The sequence below is a fragment of the Martes martes genome (genome assembly GCF_963455335.1).
Source record: "Martes martes genome assembly, chromosome: 14".
In the NCBI taxonomy this organism is placed as follows: Eukaryota; Metazoa; Chordata; class Mammalia; order Carnivora; family Mustelidae; genus Martes; species Martes martes.
In genome coordinates, this window is record NC_137902.1 from 17,566,438 (window position 1) to 17,587,321 (window position 20,884).

Below are 20,884 nucleotides of genomic sequence, written 5' to 3' on the forward strand. Positions count from 1 at the left end.
GCGAACCTCCCGGAAGTGGCTGTCGCAGAGACGGTGCCGTGGGCGGGAGCTGGAGAGCGGCGGCCAGAGAGCAGGCTGGGAGACAGACTGGTGGCGGCAGGTTCTGCACTCCACCCTCTTACAACCAGCATTTGCTTTCTGCTTGCGCTGGACTGAGGTCCCCATGACGGCGTTATCCGAGAAGGAGAAAACCTGTTCCGGGTGAGCCCAGGCCGCCCCGGAAATGCGATGGCTGAGGAGCGGGCACTAAGGACCGGACAGAGGTGGGAGCCAAGGCAAGGGATGTAACTATGATTTTGGCGGTCTTCGCCCCACCCGAATGAGCCCAGAATCTCCAGAATGTTGAAACCAACCACGCTTGCCGGGATGCTTCTCCTCTGAGTGAGGGTTTCTAAGCGCTCTGCTCCATGACCCGGGCGGGAAACTGAGGCATGAGGCAGTAGCATCTGTTGCGTGAAAGTCCCTATTACCCTTTATCTGGGATCGTCCCTTGACTCGCTGCAGTCCAGTGAGAAATCAGTCCTTCCACAGATCTTCCGACGCTCGGCGTCCTGCCTTCCCTGTCCCTCGCTCCGGAGGCATTTCCTGCTTTTTACCCCTCAAATATTTTCATTCATGTTCATTCTCCCGTGTTCCTCGAGTCATGATTGCACACACACCTCTGTCTCCCGTCCCCTGCTTTCACTCTCTCTCTGCTTTCACGCCCTCGTCTCTTTACCTTTGGCCCAAATCGATCCTGCAGTTGGTGTTTGGGAGCAATCGCGGCAACTGTCTTAGACCGAGTCGGGCTCTTAACTTGACAAATCGCGATTCGGTAAAAGGCAGTTTGGAATTCCGTAAAAGGAGGTCGATGACTTGGTTTCTAGTCTAGGGTCAGCTGTTAGTTGTCAGCTTGGTGTAATCACCCTCTCCAAGCCAGTTTCTTTTCTATGAAGAAGGAAGCTGAATTCAGTCACCCCTAACGCCTGCTCCAGCTCTAAAAATCTTTGTCTCTCCAAACCGTTCACTAAAGGTTGGACAGTCACAGTTCCCTGACAAGTTGAAAACAAAGGAATAAAAACAACTTATTTCAGAATCATGTATTCAGTTCATATGCCATTCAGACCTGAGCCCTATTTGGGATAAGATAAAAATAGTTCTCTTCAGCATTGGGTAAGGCGCTCATCCCATAGGAGTGCACTTGTGAGATGCTTTTGTTTAGGTGGTTATTGGAGTTAAATGTATATAATAAAATTTTTTACTGAGCTTTCTCATTTTGTTTTCTTTAGATTGGGTTTCAAGCCAAGACACTGGATTCTCCTAGTTAAGATACAGAGCTCTGAGTGTGTTACAGTGAAAATGGCATAATCCGCATTAACATCCCACAGCTTGAAGGCATGACAGTTAAGGAACACACATGGACTTGTGGCACATGGAAATGTGTGCACAGAAAAAGGAAATCTATAATTTTTTAAAAGTAGGAAGGCATTCTTCCTCACCAGAATGGGTACATTCTGCTCAGTTATCAAGTTTGAAAATCTCCAAGAATTAAAGAGACTGTGTCACTGGGGTCCCATTATAGCCCTTGGTGTTATAGCAATATGTTCTACGATGGCCATGATTGACTCTGTGTTGTGGTATTGGCCTTTACATACAACTGGAGGAAGCGTGAATTTCATCATGTTGATAAATTGGACTGTCATGATTCTTTATAATTACTTCAATGCCATGTTTATTGGTCCTGGCTTTGTTCCTTTGGGGTGGAAACCGGTAAGAAAAAGATCTCTTGAGATAAGAAACTCTAACAATAATCATATATTTAGTTTATGGCTTATCTGCTAACCAATAATATCAGACACAGCCTACTTTTTGCCTTAGGAGAGGCTAAGCATATTATTCTAATTATCATTTAGAGCTCAAAGAATTTATTTTGTATCTGTTTGAAAATACTCATCTAAATTAGTATTTCCCAAAAATTAAAAAAAAAATAGTATTTCCTGGAGAAATTTTATGGAATACTTGTCCTGCATTAAAAGAAAAAAGAAGAGTGAAGGGGGCTGGGGAGTCTATAGTCCTAAATTTAAGAAATACTGCATGTCATACACCTCTTATAATTCCACAGTTATAGAGAGCACTTTGGCTCTAGGATCTTTTGTCATATAATACATTAACAGCCCTTAGAACTGGGGGGAAAAAAAAAAAACTTTAAAAACTGCTGGCTTAAATCATAAAGTTTTAAAGTCAATGTTAAAATCATCACATTAGGAAGTACAGTACAAATCAATTTGTGGCTTTTTAAAAATTGTGGAAAGTTTATGCTCATGAATTTCCATATTGCTTGCTGAGGGACACCACCTGATAGCTTGTTAGAAATGCAGAATCTTGGCCTCCACTGGAGACCTAGGAATCAGAATCAGCATTTAACAAAATCCCCAGATGATTCTTAAGTATGTTAATGTTGGAGAAACACTAATGTAGTATACTATTTAAAGTGGATACAGAGATGAGTAAGACAACTTTGTATCCTGAAAAACCTTATAGTTGAGAGAAACCAAGGGACTTGTGTAAGTAACTAAATTATAGGGAAGAATGGGGTGAGTGCTGTTGAAGTTAGAAGGACCTGGTCTTTTTCAGCTGGGGACTTGAGGGAGGAGTGGAAATTTCCACAGATGGGAAAGAAGACATTCCAGGTTGGTTGGTGGTGGAAGCATATAGTCAGAAATAACAGGTTATGTTGTGCCAATAAAGCGGAAACAAAGGCAGATTGTGGAAGGCCTTAAATGCATCAGGAATTGTTAGGCCATAGGGAGGTGGTAGAGGTTTGTCAAGCCAAGCTCTGACCTCATCAGAGTTGCGTTATAGGAATATTATTCTGAAAATAGTTTGGATTAGAAAGAGATACAGTACAGGAAAGGAGTTAGAAGCGACTAAAATAGTGCAAAAGAGATCTAAAAAGTATCAGCTCCGATGTTTGAATCCTCACTCCAAAGTTCCTGCTGCATGGTCAGCTACCTTTTTCCTGAACTCCTCCCATTCTAGTAAGAGTTTGGGAAAGTAGAATCAGCTACAATCAGTGGCAGTGGGTTTGGGTGGAGCAGGGGGAAGAGAAATTAAAAATGAGTTCTGGGTAATTGGAAGAGCAATGTAGCTGTTAACCAGAAACTCATTATTTAAAAATATTTCAGCTCAAATAAAAGGGCTGGAAATGCAAGTTAGGATTCTGTCCTTATCCCAACCCCTCATAGAAGAAAATCAAACCATACCAAAGCATTTATTCGTAAGACTTGACATGTTACTACTTAGGATCAGATAACTGATGAATTTTTTTTATATTTTGCTGCCAAGGAAAATTCTCAGGATAGCATGTACCTCCAGTATTGTAAAGTCTGCCAAGCATACAAGGCGCCACGGTCACATCACTGCAGAAAGTGTAACAGGTACTGTCTTTGCTCCTCATTGGGGACTGATCAGCTTGGTTACTAGTCTCATGTTTTTCTTTCTGCCACATCAGTCTCAGTTTTAGTCTCTATACGGTGGCTTCTTTGTAAAGACCATTGTCAAAACACTTGTGTCCATATCTCCATTTTATTAAGTTACCAATTTTGATAATAAACATTCCTCACTCCTTTTTGTTATAAGTGAAAAGATTTTTTTATTTGTTTTTTCGAAAAATATACATTTAATTTTGCTTCTTGTCCTGCCAAGAGTAAAAAGTTATACCTTCAAGTAGTTTCCATAGATCAGGATTAATTGTGCTTGTCTGCTGTCATCTTGACTAGCTTTAGAATTGTTCTGAGTCTAAATTATAAGGGACACCTGCCCTTTCCCATCATTTGGGTTGACTAACATTTACATGTTATGCAGATCTAATAAATGAATTCAGGTGTGTATTATCGCTAGTGTTCAATATAAAAAACTTAATGGGAAGAAAACTAAATCACTCTAAGAATACGAAATAAATTAGAACTTTTTTAAATACACAGCTCTTACACTGATTAATAAGAAATTTGTGATGAGAATGTTGAGGTTTAGGAAAACCATTTGTGGCAAATATAGTTTCATATGAGGCCAGGAAATGTTCTTCTAGCAACAAGGACAGGAAGCTCAGTAAGACTTTGCTAGTTATACCACATCTTATATTCCATAGTTAGCTTGCATAGCTCAGAGAATCCACATCTAAAAGATGAGAACAGGAAGGAAGGAAGTTACAAAGTCTGCTGGGTCCCATCAACCCTGGCAGAGATTTAGAAGTGATTTTGTTGAATCTCTGTTGTACTCTACTTCAGTCACTACGTTTCAGAGCTCGAGGAAGACCAGAAACCCAAGCTTATTTCTTTATAATGAACCTCTCAGTGGGCCTCCTGACTTCTTAAAACAAACTCACTTGTAGCAGACCTCGTTTCCTCAGAAGCTTCTACAAAGCCTAACTTTTTTTGTGCTGTTTAGAATTAAAAGAAGTCACTGTTCAGAGTTGTTTAAAAACTCATGAAGGCTTTGCTCTCTGTTCCATGGAGTATAATTCCTCTGTGATTCATAGACTTGCTGGATTCCTGTTTACTTGATCTTTTGAAGACCAAAGTTGTTTAAAGCAGACAGGATTTTTTCCCTCATGTTTTATGTAAATTTTTCTTGTTAGATGTGTGATGAAGATGGACCATCACTGTCCTTGGATCAACAATTGTTGTGGTTACCAAAACCATGCTTCGTTCACACTGTTTCTCCTTTTAGCACCACTGGGTTGTATTCATGCTGCCTTCATTTTTGTTATGACTATGTATACACAGCTTTATAATCGGGTAAGTGACAGTGTTTGTTATAAAATCATTTATGCCAAATTAAATGGTAGTTACAGTTATTTAAGAAGCCCCTTTTGGAATGATGATGTTCATGATTTAGGTTGGGAAACAGAACTTTGCTTTACATATATATGAATTTCTTTTGAAAAAAACTATTAAAATGTAATTTTTTTCTTAAGATTTTATTTACTCATTTGAGAGAGAGAGCATGAGCGGGAGGGAGAGGGAGAAGCAGACTCCCTGGCTGAGCAGGAAGCCTAACACTCGACTGGATCTCAGGACCCTGCAATCATGACCTGAACTGAAGGCAGCCACTTAACTGACTAAGCCACCCAGGTGCCCCAACACTTAGTTTTTTAGATGAGGAAAAATTATTTTGTTTTGGAAACTTACCTTACTAGCTGTAGTTGAAGTTGATAATATTATTACTGTATGTATAATTTATTCGATTTCACACTTTGTAGCTGTGGTGAGAATAATGAGGAAAAAGGAACAAGAAGAAAAAGCCCTAGTATTTTCTATTTTCATCTAATCCATGTGGCAAGTTTCAGTTCTTCTGTTCATTTCTTTTTTTTTTTTTTTAAAGATTTTATTTATTTATTTGACAGACAGAGACCACAAGTAGGCAGAGAGGCAGGCAGAGAGAGAGAAGGGGAAACAGGCTCCCTGCTGAGCAGAGAGCCCGATGTGGGGCTCAATCCCAGGACCCTGGGATCATGACCTGAGCTGAAGGCAGAGGCTTTAACCCACTGAGCCACCCAGGTGCCCCCAGTTCTTCTGTTCATTTCTAATTCCAGTGCCATGGAAGGTAGCTCATGGAGCAGGCACATGTCCTAAAATATCCTCCAGAAGATTAGGTTGACTTATGGGCAAGTAGGAGAAAACTTCAGGGGTCACAGATTCAATCCCTAAAGAAGCCTGGTGGGTAAATGCTAAAAGGACTGTAGCACCTGGAGAACATAGGCCCTTCAAAGGTGGGACAATCCATATCAGCCTCAGCCAGTTTCTGATGTTTGGAGACCTAGTCCAGTAATACTAGACCTTCTAGTTTTTCTGGAAAAATCAGAAAATCTGGACTTCAAAAAAGTTAAACCAGAAGTTTAACGTCTTTTAAATGTTAGCACCTGGGTGACTATTTTAAAACATTTTGCAGGCCAGGTGGTAGGCATCTACAGGGCATGTTTTGCTGCATTTTGCCAGTTTTTACCTCTGATTGTGGCACATGAGGGAAGAAACAACTAAATTCTAGGCTGTCTTTTTTTTTTTTTTGCTGTGGAAGATTCCTGTAAATATTGAAAAGCAAGGAGAAGATGGGTGACACAGTTATAACTTAGATTGATGACTAGTGCTGTTCATGCATATTAATGTCAGTGGGTATACCTTACGCTTTCTGAGGAAATAATTAAAAACAAAAAAAAAAGGTAACATTTGAAAATAACTAAGAATGATATTCTGCATATCAGTATGAGTTCAAGCCCCAGTATCAATTAGAAACAAATTAGAAATTCATTTTCTTTTAGCCACAGCTTCAGGTTATCATTTGTTGATCTTTTTTTGATCAAGTTGTTTTAAGTGTTCCAGTACAGTCTGACCGTTTATGACAACTGAACATTTCAAGTGTGTGTTGTTCGTAGCTCTCCTTTGGGTGGAACACAGTCAAGATTGATATGAGTGCAGCCCGCAGAGATCCTCTTCCAGTTATTCCATTTGGATTAGCAGCATTTGCGGCCACCTTGTTTGCCTTGGGATTAGCTTTAGGAACAACCATAGCTGTTGGGATGTTGTTTTTTATCCAGGTAAGTTTCTTGTTTACCTCTAGCTAAAAGTTGTCCACTTACTGGGGCTGCTTGTAATGAGAAAGAGCTAAAGACTGCATTTAAGTGTGCAGTATGAAGTGGAAGTTACTGTTACCTGTTCCATCGAGGTAGCTAATCTCTGTACTAGCCAGATGATTTTGAAGTAACTTTACCAGAATTTCCAGGTAATTGATTGAATTTTTAAAGTGTTATCTTAGAGTTATATATCACTTTATAGTTGAGAAAGCTTTTATCACATTATGGTCTCTCTTGATCTTCACATCAACCCCCAGAAAGAGTTGAAGAGGAATATTTTTCCCTTCCTTACAGATGAGTAAGTGAATCACAGAAAGGTGAAGTGACTTAACTCAAGATAACCCACTTATGTATTCAGTAAACATAATTATTAATGCTGTTTTATAATAGCATGTATTTAATCATCATCGTCGTAATAAAGCCAGTGTTTATTGAGCACTTATTATGTGCAAGACACCGTTTTAGGGACATCACATGTAGTAGTTCATTTAATTTCAATAACAACCCTATGGTACGGTGCTATTTAATGCCTACTCTGGTAAATTACTGTGCTAATTTCGGAGGCTATAATAATGAAAATGAAAAAAGTCCTGCTCCTAGGGAAGTCACAATTAGTAGTAAACAGTTAACTAATACTGGCTCATGTGTGTATCATAGATTTATGTACAAAGTGCTGTGAGAGCACAGGAGAGGAGGATGTGGCCCATGACAAAACGGTTATGAATCATTCCATTCACTTAGTTAGCTTATTCACTAATCGAAGGCCCGCCGCGGGCCAGGTTCTGTTGTGCTCAGCCATAGGAATATGATGAGAACTTCTTGCCCATGTGTGTTTTTACTATGCCACACCGTTTCTGTGGACACAGCTGGACTAAAAGGAAACGCAGACCTCTCATAGAATCAGAAATGCTGGCCTGAGGGCTCTGGTGCATCACCCAACCCTTTCAAACTTGTAGTTTTGAAATATCTTGGTTTTGGTTATACTTTATGTTATCTATTAGCCTGGGATCAAATTCTTTGAAAAAATTTCCCCAGTGCCTCTAATTAAGAATCATATTAGAAATAGACTAAAACCCTGTGGTGTAAAAGCCCAGATAAGTGGAATTAGTCATAGCTAGGAAAACTGATTAATAGAATCAAGACTGAATATATTTGGTTTTTAAAGCAAGTAGAATATCTAGGTTGACTGAGTCACTTCCTTGTAGTAAATAAATTAATCATAAACTTAAGATTAATTAAAGATAGTGATAAGCGATTTTAGTAGCAAAATGCACAAATACTGATTAAGTGGATTATATCAATGTTTTATTAATAGTGTGGAAGCCTTGTTCAGAAGGTAGTACTTAAAACCTGAAGCTTTATTAAAATAGTAGATTCAGATTTGATTATGGATGATGACCATAATCATTTTGTGGAGAGGCTTTGTAGCACAGTGCTTAAGAACAAGGACTTCAGAGTCAGACCACACCCTGAGTGTGTCTCTTAACCTCTGATCTCTTCATCAATGGAATGCATCAATAAAAACTATCTCATAGGGTTACTACAAAGATGATAATCTTAAATGAACTGAAGTTTCATCATAAAATTTTACTGTGTATCATTTAATTTTCAGATGAAAATAATTCTCAGAAACAAAACTTCTATTGAATCATGGATTGAAGAAAAGGTAAATTTTAATAATTGTTTCCTCAATCTCAATAAAGATTAGTTTAGAAAAAATAAAAAAAAAATAAAGATTAGTTCATAGGCCAGATTAACTAATAAATGCTTGGAAGTGAAAACTTCACTATCAGATGGCTTTCTTCAGTCATTTGCGAGCCACATAAAAGATAAATATAGGAAAGAAACATTTTGATTCATTCTTGGTTTAATATAACTCCCACAGAAAAATGCTTCTCATTCACCCTGAGTTGCTGAAGAAGCCCAAGCCATACATTAAACCATTTGGCCATTCTTCCTCAGATTAGGGGTTAAGGCAGACCATTCGGAAAGGAACATCTCTCCTACCAAGATGCCATCAAGTTTTTTTCAGTGCTTTAGGACTAATAAACCTTCATAAGCCATAGGGCTTAGAGCATAGCTTGTTACAGACCTCCCAACCCTTAATACATACTTCATCCTGTCTGTTGCGATTCTGTTGTAAAGTCAATCTGACCACTCTGCTCCCTGCTTACAGCTTCTCAGAGCCTCACCATCACTGTAGCAGGGACTATAAAGCCACATGCCTGCGGCGGCCAGGCGGATCACTTAGGTGACAGGAGCCAGCCTGTGTACTAGAGCTGCCTAACAGATGAAGCTGATTGTTACTATGGGGGGGTACTCACTCAGTATTCTGAAATCATCTAATTGTTTTTCTAGAAGAGTAAGAGATCTGGATTTCTGTGACATCTCTTTGTTTTTAGATATTAGGAAGCAATTCAAATTAAAAACAAAAAACCTTGTGGGCCAAATAAAACATACCAATAGGACATATTTAGCCCCCTGGCAGCCAGTCTATAGCTTGAAGTTATAGGACTAGTTTCTTAAACTTTTTGGTTTCAGGACCCTTTTACATTCTCAAAATTGTTAAGGACACTAAAGAGCTTTCTAAATGTGTGTAGTAGTTATCAATGATTGTCATATTTCCTGAGAAAAATTTTGAAGATTTATAATTTCATTTAAAAATAATAAACCCATTATTGTTAATAAAAAATAGCATATTTTTAAAAATTATTATATTTTTCAAAGTAAAAAATAGAAGAGTGGCATTGTTTTATATTTTTACAAATCTCTTTAATATCTGACTTAACAGAAGACAGTTGGATTCTCACATCTCCTGCATTCATTCTGTTGCGATATGTTGCTTTGATTGAAGTATATGAAGAAAATCCAGCCTCACACAGATAAGTAGGTAGGAAAGGAGAGAGTATTTTAATAGGCTTTTTAGTTAACAGTGGATATTCTTTGATACTACATGAAAACTTGGCAGGTGATAGCCTTGAAAGATTAGTTGTATGTGAGATGTAAAGCTCTATCAGTAAACGTTTTGTACTCTTGTACATTTCAGTCCATCAGTACATCTTGCTCTTTGAATGGACCTTTTACTCATAGATGATTTTATAACATCAGGTATTAGTCATTTGGAAAATACAGTTTTATAGAGTAATGCACATTTTCCAAATGCTGACACATTGATTCATATCACTACCAATTTGGTGGGGGAAGGGCCTTTATTTTGGAAAGCAGTCAAGCTCATCATGGTGGATACAAATTTTCCAAAATTCTAATTTTCACTTGAAAGCCTTAATTTTTTCACTGACAATAAATACTCAGTTGTTTACATTGAAGTAACAGCTTGACTTTGCTCATTTTTGAGAAAATTTCTGCCAAATATTGAAGTTTCAATAACCTTAGTTTGTTTCATTACTCATTCTTTCAAGTAAAATTGCATTAAATGAGAAAAGCTGGCTACACAGCTTTTGTTAGTTCACAACGCCAACAGATGTTTTCCTTGAGATAAGCGCTTTGGTGTGCTTTATGTGTGCTCCCCATCTTGTCACACAGAATATTGAGAGGTCATCTACTTGAGAGTTGAGATTTAATGAAAATAATTATTTTTATTGTATCATCAAGGACATTCTTATGTAAAACTTTTGTTCGATTTTTTTTAAAATTATGAGTATGTAATGGTGAAGAATATAATCTCTATTTACACAGTTTGGTGACACTGTCATGATTCCTGCTAAAGGTACTAGCAATTTTACCCACTACTGCAAATATCAACACCATGAAAAAGACAAATAACATGTTAGTATTAATATGAAAGTTGTTCGACTTTGTTGAACCGTTAAGAAAAGATCTTGGGGACTGGAAGAGGTATGCAAGGCATGCTTTGAGAACCACTGATATACAGGGTTAAGTCCAAGCTCCTTAGCTTATGCATAGTCAAACCTTTCATGTCTTGCCCTTGTCTATTTCTTCTGCATTTTCTACCTCTTCCCACCCCATCTCACTCTTGATACCAACTAAAATCAAAAACTCCAATTTTATACATCATATGCTTCTGTATCTTTTCACATGTCATTCCCTCTACCCAGGACACTCTGCCTCCTTTTTGCTGATTTCTTCTGCCTCAAGACCTAGTTTAGGTGTCATTTCTTCCAAAGAACCTTCCTTGACTCTCCCTAGATTAGCTAAGTGGTTTTTTTTCTTTTTTTTGCCTTTCCCATAGCACCTGTTACACATCTGTTGCCTCTTTCTTACTGTCTCTCTCTCTCTCTTTTTTTTTTTTTTTTTTTTTTTTGAGCGACAGGGAGAGAGCACAAGCCGGGGGAAGGACAGAGAGGGAGAGAGAGAATCTTAAGCAGGCTCCACACTCAGTGCAGAACTTGATGTGGGCCTCAATCTTAGGACCCTGAGATCATGACCTAAGCTAAAATCAAGAGCCAGATGCTTAACCGACTGAGCCAACAGGGACCACACCTCTGTTACCTTTTAACACAGTATTGATAGACTACCCCAACTTCACTGAGTGCTTCTCTTAGGCAGAGACCCGGCCTCAGTCTTTTTGTAAGCTACTCTCATCCTTACCACTATTTCTTTGTTAATGGCTTAAATCTCTGTTCTTTGAGACTCTTAACCATTTTGAAGATCCTGAGACTTTTGTTTATAGAAAGGGAAAATAAATTATCCTTTACTGTTTGTGTGGGAATTTGCAGTTTAGTAGATTCATATATATATATATATATATAGCTTGACAATTATTTTAATTGAAATAACATCAGTATTATTTTCTAAGCAATAGCAAGAAGCCTTTCCCTAAAATATTGTCCCCGATAATAAAGTATTTCAAGGTGTCATTTCTAGTTAATATAACATATCATCATTAGATTAATAATTTTTTTCTGATGACCAAGGCTCTTCATAAAGTACCATGCTAAATCTAGAAGTTATTTTAAAACTGGCACTCTGTTGCTGACTAAAAAATACAAATAAATGATTAACTTTATAGAAAATTTATTGAAATTTATCAGGCACTAAAATTGATACAAATTTAAAAAAACAAAAAAATTGATACAAATTTCGTTTGTACACTTATTGTAGGACTAAGTTATGCATCTTTATACCACTAGGTGTCAGTGGAACTTAAGAAATTCTAAGTCAGTTTATCTCCTTAAGTTCAAGTTAACAGTTTAAGTGCCTAGAATATAATTTATACAACCTGAATATTTATGTATATGTATAAAGTACACCTATAAATGCATATATATGTGAGTATATATATATATATATATACATGTATAATGGTATAAAAAACTGAAAGAGGATCTACACATTTCTGCTAGTTTTTGAAAAAATAATTTTCAGAAGATGGTGACTCCCCTGAAACCCGTTTTCCTGGCTGTTTCACAGGTGTTGTTGCTACCCACGATACAACTGTTGCATTCTGGAGTACCCCTGAAACAGTTCCTTTCATCCTGAATAAACTCTTGCTTTCTCTTAAATCTTTTTATCACCATCCCTTCCTTACACCTGTATTCTTTTGTTTTGCTGAGCAAAGAGCATTAAGGAGATGTTATATGTGGAAAAAAGCTAATAACTCATTTACTTATTTAGATTTTATTTATTTGAGAGAGAAAGAGCACGAGCAGGGAGAGGGGCAGTGGAAGAAGGAGAAGCAGACTCCTGGCTGAACAGGAGCCTGACATAGCGCTTCCATCCCAGGATCCCGAGACCGTGACCTGAGCCCCAAAAGCAAATGCTTAACCGACTAAGCCACCCAAGCACCCCTCTATTAACTCTTTTAATAAGGATTTTTGAATGTGTGTTCCTGAATAAGCCCAGTCAGACATTTCCTGAATGATCTCATATGAGGTTGGTGTTATATAGCAAGTTCCTCTTATAAGTTTGTCCGTCTCTTCTATGTAACATGACAACAGGGAGGAAGCATGTTTAGGAGTGATACAAATTTGAGGAATAAATGTATGTTACTGTCAATACTATCAATAGGACAGTATTTAGAGCCATTGGAGGCAGAGGCATCTGCTGTCTTACTTCTTTGTTACCCACAGGCTAAAGATCGAATTCAGTATTACCAACTGGATGACGTCTTTGTTTTTCCCTATGATATGGGAAGTCGGTGGAAGAACTTTAAGCAGGTATTCACGTGGTCAGGGGTCCCGGAGGGAGATGGACTAGCGTGGCCAGTGAGAGAAGGCTGTCACCAGTACAGCTTAACAGTAAGTATTTCTGTGCAAATAGGCTTTCCTTTCTATCTAGCCCTTGTCTCCTTAAGTGCCCCTTAACTCAGATGACATTTTATAGTCAGATAAGTCATACGGTTTTTTTCAGTTTGGCAAAAATAAATCTAAGTTAAAAATCCCAAGGCACTCCTTCTGTCCTCTCTCTCTTTTAATTGAAATATCTCTTTAATCCTCCATACATGGGACATAAAGTCCTGATCCCTTCACTTAGTTACAAAATCCGGCCTAAAACTGCCTCCAATTACTTCCTAATGGAAATCACCCTTTCCAACCGGCCTGTTTCCTCAGTGAACTCCTTGTGTGTTCCTGCCACCTAACTCTGTCCACGCTGTTTTTTTCTCTCTTCTGTGACCTCTTCTGTATGAGAAATTATCAAGGCCAGTTCCAGTCCCACCTCATCTGGATTTGGCACTTAACCATATGCTACTCTGTGGTGCCCATGAGGTCTCACTTTTATTTAATTCTTTTATCTTATATCTTTAACAAGATTCTAATACAGAGACCACGAGTTATCTTGATTTCCCTTACTATATCTAATATAGTACCATTTAATAAATTGTTGCTGAATAAGTGAGGAAAAGTACATCATAATGCTAACTTTCATTGGAGACTTGTGGATGAATTTTGCAGTCTGTCTACCTTGTCTCTGAAGAATCCGTGAATCTCTGTCATCATCACTTTCAGGACTAGCCTAGAAGCCCCATGAGGGCAGTGAGTACATCTCCCTGATCCCTGGGCCATAGCAAATGCTCAGTGAGTATACATAGATGAAGACAGAGACTATGGAGAAGAAAGCCTCATGTCAGCTCCTGCTCTCAGTCAGAGAGCCCACTTTCCACTTTTCTAAACAAAACAAAACAAAACAAAAACATGGGGTCTTTGAATTGTCAGCACTGTGAAGTGCTGGAAAATTGGGAATTTGTCATGTCCCTCTGGGATAGTAGATGGCGAAAGGCTGTTTTCAACACTGAGATAACATTTGTTCTTTTTATATCTCCAAACAGATTGAACAGTTGAAACAAAAAGCAGATAAAAGAATCAGAAGTGTAAGTAAAAATTTTGCAATGATACTAGTTTCTTTTTCCTTTTGTCAGGCTCTACCCTTCTGTATAGTTTTCAAAATTGCCTCTGAGTAGAAGCTAACTATTGGCTTTTATGAAATAATGTTTCTTACTACAATTGTTGAAATTTGATACAGTTCACTTTTGTTTTCTTTTAAGTAGTTTGGAGGTTTGGAGGGAATGTAGTCAATTTATATTGCCAACAGAAATCCTCATTATAGCTCTTCAGTATGAAACCCATCCTTACACTTCTGCTATACAATTTGATGACCACTAGCCACATGTGGCTATTTAAATTTAAAGTAACTAAAATTAAATAAAATAAAAAATTGAGCTCCTTGGTTGTACTGGCCACATTAGAAGTGCTTAGTACCTATGTGTGTCTAGGGCCTACCCATTGGTTACCACAAATATAGAATGTTTCCTTCAGTGCAGAAAGTTCTACTGGACAGCCCTGCTCTAGAATTTAATTCGTAGCTATGTGCTTGAAATGCAGGCTAGGAAAAGCCTAGAGAACTAGAAATGTCAGTTGCCTGTTATAAAGGATCTGGGAGGGAAAGACTTGTCACCTGATAACTTTGGGTCTGCCTTTAACAATTTAAATTCAAATTTACAGAAATTCAGAGGTAAACATTGAATTGTTTTTCTTATTACTGATGCCAGGTACGGTATAAAGTAATAGAAGATTACAGTGGCGCCTGCTGTCCTTTGAATAAAGGAATCAAAACCTTCTTCACGAGCCCCTGCACTGAAGAGCCTCGAATAAGGCTACAGAAAGGGGAATTCATTTTAGCCACAAGAGGGTTACGGTAAGTGATAGAAAGTACTGAATTTCTTCTTTAAATTAGCATCTAGCCTAAAAAAATTAATTTTAATCTTTTAAATATTTCAGATACTGGTTGTATGGAGATAAAATTCTTGATGATGCCTCTGTAGAAGGTATGGAAATGGGAGGAAATGTTTAATAGACCAGCTGCTAGTAATAATTCCAAATTGTGCGGTGTCATGTGCATTAGGGCATCAAGCAACAGAAAAAGGCTTCTTAGATTATTTCTCCATAACACTTCTATTTATCAGGTCTTTTTAGTGGCAGCTAATATCGGAGGTCATCATGATCTGTGTGACAGGCATTTGTAGAAGTGCTTCACTTGTGGTGAAGCCCCCACAGCCCTCATTTACATTTCATTGATGAGGAAACCAAAATGCAGAGACTGAGCACCTTGCCTAGGACCGCACTAAAAACAGGTAGAGCCAGGTGTCCAGCCCAAGCAGTCCGGCTTTAGAGCCTGTACACCAGACCCCTTTGCCCTACACTCTCTCTGTGAATGCATATTCCTATGATTTTATTACAGAAACTAACAGATTGAACTTTTCTGTGTCTTTAAATTTTTTTTTTTTAAGTTTTAGAACCGTTCCTTTGTAAAGTAAAGATTAATTCTGGATGCCTTTAGATTCACCCCATATGACTGCTTAAGCAACCTTGACACAGAAATTTACATGTTAGGAAAAAACCTAAGAAGGAAATTCACAGAAGCTACAGGGAGGTGGTTCCCTGGAACAGGTGAAGTATGAGAATGCCCAAAACACCACGATCACACACATGTAAGTGAATACCCATATCGAGGAATCCTGCCTATGTTCCCCCCCAACCATGCTCCACTTAGGGCTTGTCCTGAACCACATTAGCACCTTTCCCAGCTAATAGCATTTGGGAAATACTGGTTTTCTGACTTGACAGACAGCTTTTAAACATACACATAGATTTTTTTTTCTCAAATTATGCTTATAAAAGATGGTAAAGGAGGAAAAAAGTAAAGCAGAACTAAAAACTTACTGATTTGAAGTAATGGGACTTATTTGGCTCAGCAATATCACTAAATCTATTCACATCAATTTCATTTTCTCCATCAGGTGTTTCACGAATCAGAGGCTGGTTCCCTAGAAACTGTGTGGAGAAATGTCCCTGTGATGCTGAAACAGATCAAGCCCCAGAGGGCGAGAAGAAAAATAGATAGCCACTGCTGAAGTAAAATTACTCTTTAAGTCCTCTCCATTACTTGAAAATTGTACATATTACTAAAGAATTATGCAATGAGCCTACTCTGGTTAAGGTGTTCTTTTCCTCAAAGGTGCCCTAGTGCCATAATCTAAATATTTTTATTACCATTTTGAAATGGAGAAGCCATTCTGCATATGCCTTTGAATTCCTGCCCCTCTGTCACTTCTTCCTCTCCGCAAAAGGAAAAACACTTCACCCAAGTAAGTCAATTGCATTTTCTCTAGGATTTTTTTTTATGCACTGCACACTATGGACCTCACCTGCAGATATAGTTCCCCCTTTGCCAGGAGCATCTGCATGTGATGCTTTTATTCTGTTTCCCCCTCAGTTATTTCTTATGTAATACTCTAGATACTGTAGAAAACATACATCAGATTCAATATGAGCTTAAATTTTATTACCTGTCTTTTAATAATGCAGATTTTGTCAAATCAAATAAAGATCAATGGCTGTTCTGTATAAATCTAATTTTTTACTAGCCTCTTTCTTTTGGCTGACTAAAAAGCTTTGTCATAGTTCTTTGTGGAAAAACTCCTCTACTACCTTGTGAAAAATTGGCATCTTTAATCCTGAATCTTAAGATATTCCATAAATGAACTAGTGGTATGAGATCACAGTATTCTGGGAAACTTTCAGCCTGGTGAGCTCCAACTGCTACAACTATACACTTGAGTCTCTCTAATCTTGAAGTTTATGCGAATGGTAGGATCTAAGCTGATGGATTGGATGCTTGATGTTGGGCTTGTCTAGGCACAAGTAGAATTACAGAAGTCATCTGCTCCCATTCTAATTCTTTCCAAGGCAGGGAACTTGAGCTTTTGGGGGTTGTAACAGTTAACATTAAGGGAAGGACACTTGGAAATTCAGCAATGAATGAAACATGACTCTGTCCCATTCTAGTGATAGGTGGGGGGTAGACAGACAAGCAAAATACACATTGTGAAGAGAGCAGGTAAGATGGTCTGATGGAAGTGACCTTTGACAGTTGAAGGGACAAGTTGTTTGCCTCTGAGAGTAGCCAGCTGTGTCTTAGACAGAGGGAACAGCCAGAACAACAGGCTGGAATGTGCCTGGCATGTTTGAGGAAAAGTAAGGAAGCCGGTGTGGTTTAGTTGGAATGAGGGAGGGAGAGAGCAGGAGAGGTCGAGGAGGTAATGGGAGCTAGACCACCAAGGGACCCTGTAGGTTAATTCTTGTCTTCCCTTTGTTGCAGATACTCAAGAATAGGCATCTTTTCAGCTTTTCTGGGCTCAGGGTCTAGAAAGACCATCGATGAACATTCTCCTTACCTCCAGTTAGAGGTCAGAGAGGAACACTGTCGAAGACAGCACAACACAGATGGTAAAGGAGGAAACAATGAGTTGTGTGCTTGGTTAGAGTTTGGGCTCAGCTGGTATTTATTATTCGCAGCTCTGGGGAAAGAGGGGCCTGGTCCTCTCAATATTGCCTGTAGTAGCCACCGATCTAGGTTGCATATTAGAATCCCCTAGGGATCTTTTAAAAATCCCAATGCCCAGGCCATACCCCAGATCATTTCAGTCAGAATCCCTAGGGTGACACTCAGTCATTATTAGGATCTCTTTAAACCCCTCAGGTAATTCTAGTTTACAGCCCAGTTTGAGAGCCCCTAGCTTACTTGATAAGTGGTCTTTGATTGTGATTCTTACCGTGGTCCGTAAGGAAACACACACCACAGTGTACATATTTGCAATAGTTTATTTTAAAGACTTTACAAGTGGAAGCGACGTGTTGTCTGGGGGTAAGGTATAACAGGAACTGGAGTCCAGTGGAGAAAAGATCAGTCAGGTCCTTTCCAGAAGATAAGCCTGTTGTGGAGGGTCCGTGCTTGCCCCTGGGTCTTTGTTCCCAGTTCAGAAGGTTTCTCCTCAGTGCCAGCTTCATTTACTGGAAAAGTGCACTTGACATGAGTTTAAACTCCTTGCCCCATAGCTTCCAGTTCAGCAGCAAACTGTAAGGAAAAGATTTAGTCACCAGTTACTACTGTAGATAACATTTTGTGAATTTTGGACATGTTCTAGGCCCCATTTTTTTAATTCTCCCAAGTCAGAAACTAGGGAGTTTAGGAAATGTTCAGTATGATCAAACTTCCCTTCTGTAGACAGATGTTAGCGTACACAGAAGCACATAGAAGAAATTAGTCCCAAAGGTGTGATTGATATTAGTGATAGGTTAAATGATTAAAAATTCCAGTGGTTTTGGGGAATAGTTTAAAAATATGAATTATAAACAGCTTTTTATTTTTGAAATTATTTATTTGAGAGAGAGAGACAGCGAGAGAGGGAACGCAAGCAAGGGGAGAGGAAGGAGCAGGCTTCCCGCTGAGCAGAGAGCCCGATGTGGGGCTCAATCCCAAAAGCCCAGAATCACAACCTGAGCCGAAGGCAGCCACTTAATTACTGAGCCACCCAGGTGCCCCTAAACAGGTTCTTAAAACTTAATGATCTCTTAATTTGAACATTGGAAGGCCTAAGTCCTGGGACTGTCAGCAAGGTGGGTTTACTGTAAAACAAGAAGGAAGAAGTCACTTTGGCTCTTGAACTGGTGGTCATTTACAAAGCTTAGAGATTGTGAAGAAGGGACAGAATAACAAGTGGACCCTGAAGAAAGGCATGTTGATAAAAGTAGACCAAAAACCCAAGTATCAGCAATATTTAAGTATCAGCAATATTTAAAATGTATTTAGTTCAGGGCTAAGCTTTTACATTATAATTCAATATTTTTTAGAAAGCTGTAAACTATGGTTTTTATTAATTTAATAGGCAAAAATAACAGACAAGAGGAAAGACAGAAAATGAACATAGGATTAGTTTTTAATCCATATTCCTACAAGACAGGCTACCTCTGGCCCCCTCCAGCTCTAAGTACCTTAATCTATTCCTGGATGTTCTCATACAGGCTGTCGATTTGGTTTCGAAAGTACTTGGAAAGCTCTGCCCGCTTTGCTTTCAGTGTTGGTGTTAAGAGCCCGTTTTCAATGGAAAATGGCTCTGGATGAAGAAAGATAGTTTTGACCTAGAAGAGAAGATACACACACACACACACACACACACACACGTTTATTAGTGATTCAGACTTTTCTGCAGAGCCCCCTGCATGCTATGTAAAGAACTTGAGAAAAGCGGGGTTGATGCAGTGGGAGGGTAAAGAGAACAGTAACACATGCCCATTCCCACAAACTGATAATTTGGGAAAGAACTGAGAAGGGGAAATGGATAATAAATGGCAAATAAGGATTGTACAAGTAACTATAAAAGGTCACTGCCTTTCGTTCTTAGTGGGCTAGTGGTACAAAACTTCAAATCCATCCCTTGGAAGTTACATCGAAACCCTCTTATAAATCTAAACATTAGAACTTTCTACTACGACTTAAGAGACCAGGATTATATCAGCAGTACATACCTGTTCAAAGGATTTAAGGCCACCTTCTCTCCCAATTTTCTGCAAGTCTTCTAAAATGGCTTCCTTTACAACCTAAGAATATAAAACACAGCTTAAAGCATGGCTGGTTTGAAAAAGAGACCAAATGAAAGGCTAAATGTGAACCAACTCAAAATGCCTACAAAAGATCATGAGGATAAAAGGATAGAGGTTTATGGATGTACAAGCACATTTCATGCTTAATATTGCTCAAGAAGCTAAGGAGAAGGAAAGGCAAATCTAAATGTTAACAGGGATTTCCTCTGGATGGCATTTTTTGATTCTCTATTCTCCAATTTTTCCCCCATAATGAACATACTATAAAAAGAATAGAAGGGGTTTTGGTTTGTTCTTAACTTCCCATCCCATCCTATCCTCCAATCTAATAAAACCCTTCGATCTGTTTCAGCTACAGCCACCTATCCCAATCACAGGAAGAGTCTCTTCTTCCAAAAAGGAAGGCATCACTGGTACCTGAGTTGGTGGAGCGGCCTGTGCTCTCCCACCATGGGCCCCAGGGGTGTGCATCGAGCTTTCCCAAGGGAGACTTACTTGGTTTTGGCACATTTCTTCAAGGGAGCCTTTAACCCCAAGTTTGGCTACAAATGAGGGCAGCACTTCTGGGTCAGGAACCACCACTCCCACTAAGGAGGACTGTAGAAAGGAAACAAGGCCACATGAGAGGTAGGATAGGGGTTCCCACACTGGATGAAGACAGGATTCTAGCTTGATAACAGATACTTCCCCAAGATCTCATTTCAACATACTATATATTCCTTTCACCGGGTATTTCAAACCCTCGTGGAATTCTGATCCCATTTTCCTACTCAGTATCTTTTTACAAAAATGTTCTATTCAAATTTGATTATGCAAAAAAAAAAAAAATGGTATTCAGCATCAAGCCTAAAGCATCTATGGCCTGTCTTTTTGCCAGTACCCACCCACTCCCCAAAAATTAAGTTTAAGCACAGTATGTATAAAATAGTTCCTTGTGCTGGAGGAACTCCCACTGTAGTGGGAACTAAGTGTGACATGCGGCTCTTTGTTACTGAATGGCTACTCTTTAGAGTAACCATTAGAACAATTCTATTGACTTGTTCACAGGTTCCCTCACACTTAAATGATTTTATTTTTTTACATATGTATTACCTTGAGGGTTAGAGTATGACTTCACTTATTTGGTTTTACAAGCACAAATCTTCTCATCCTAAACCTACCGATCCAGATTTCCTGTAGCTATTGGAGCCAGCACGGCCCGTATCTGAAAATGGCTATCGTTAAGACAGCGTATTACCCGTAAGCTATCCCCGTGCACAAAAATTTGCAACACTGGTCTACTCCTGATGTAGATATTTTCTATCTTCTCGGGAGCAATGTATTCTCCTTGGGCCAGCTTGAAAATGTTCTTTTTACGGTCAATGATCTTCAGCGTTCCGTTCTATAGGAAAGAGAGAACAGCGGCAGCATTTGAGCCCGC

The 20,884-nt window shown here is 38.8% G+C and overlaps 2 protein-coding genes across 5 annotated transcripts in view; one reads left to right on the forward strand and one right to left on the reverse strand.

The window, feature by feature from the left end:
- The first annotated feature begins 11 nt into the window (after nt 1-11).
- ZDHHC6 (zDHHC palmitoyltransferase 6) lies at nt 12-16,436 on the forward strand. 2 transcript variants are annotated; one of them, XM_080823724.1, is made up of 11 exons: nt 12-263; nt 1,269-1,749; nt 3,325-3,416; nt 4,616-4,775; nt 6,410-6,571; nt 8,220-8,273; nt 12,658-12,825; nt 13,854-13,895; nt 14,574-14,719; nt 14,803-14,849; nt 15,822-16,436. In XM_080823724.1, the coding sequence occupies exons 2-11, from the start codon at nt 1,483-1,485 to the stop codon at nt 15,923-15,925; spliced, it is 1,242 nt and encodes a 413-aa protein (XP_080679850.1). In that variant the 5' UTR covers nt 12-263; nt 1,269-1,482; the 3' UTR covers nt 15,926-16,436. The 2 variants fall into 2 exon arrangements, with proteins under 2 accessions (XP_080679850.1, XP_080679849.1); XM_080823723.1 differs by having other exon boundaries at nt 18-201; nt 15,822-16,435.
- A 1,231-nt stretch (nt 16,437-17,667) lies between these two features.
- Nucleotides 17,668-20,884, reverse strand: part of ACSL5 (acyl-CoA synthetase long chain family member 5) — a 41,931-nt gene continuing 38,714 nt past the window's right edge. For all 3 annotated transcript variants that reach the window (XM_080822355.1, XM_080822356.1, XM_080822357.1), the window contains exons 18-22: nt 20,702-20,845; nt 19,960-20,061; nt 19,390-19,461; nt 18,856-19,002; nt 17,668-17,938 (exon numbers count right to left, since the gene is read on the reverse strand). In XM_080822355.1, the coding sequence (XP_080678481.1) occupies nt 18,862-19,002; nt 19,390-19,461; nt 19,960-20,061; nt 20,702-20,845 (459 nt within the window). In that variant the 3' untranslated portion in view covers nt 17,668-17,938; nt 18,856-18,861. The remainder of the gene's footprint in view (nt 17,939-18,855; nt 19,003-19,389; nt 19,462-19,959; nt 20,062-20,701; nt 20,846-20,884) is intronic.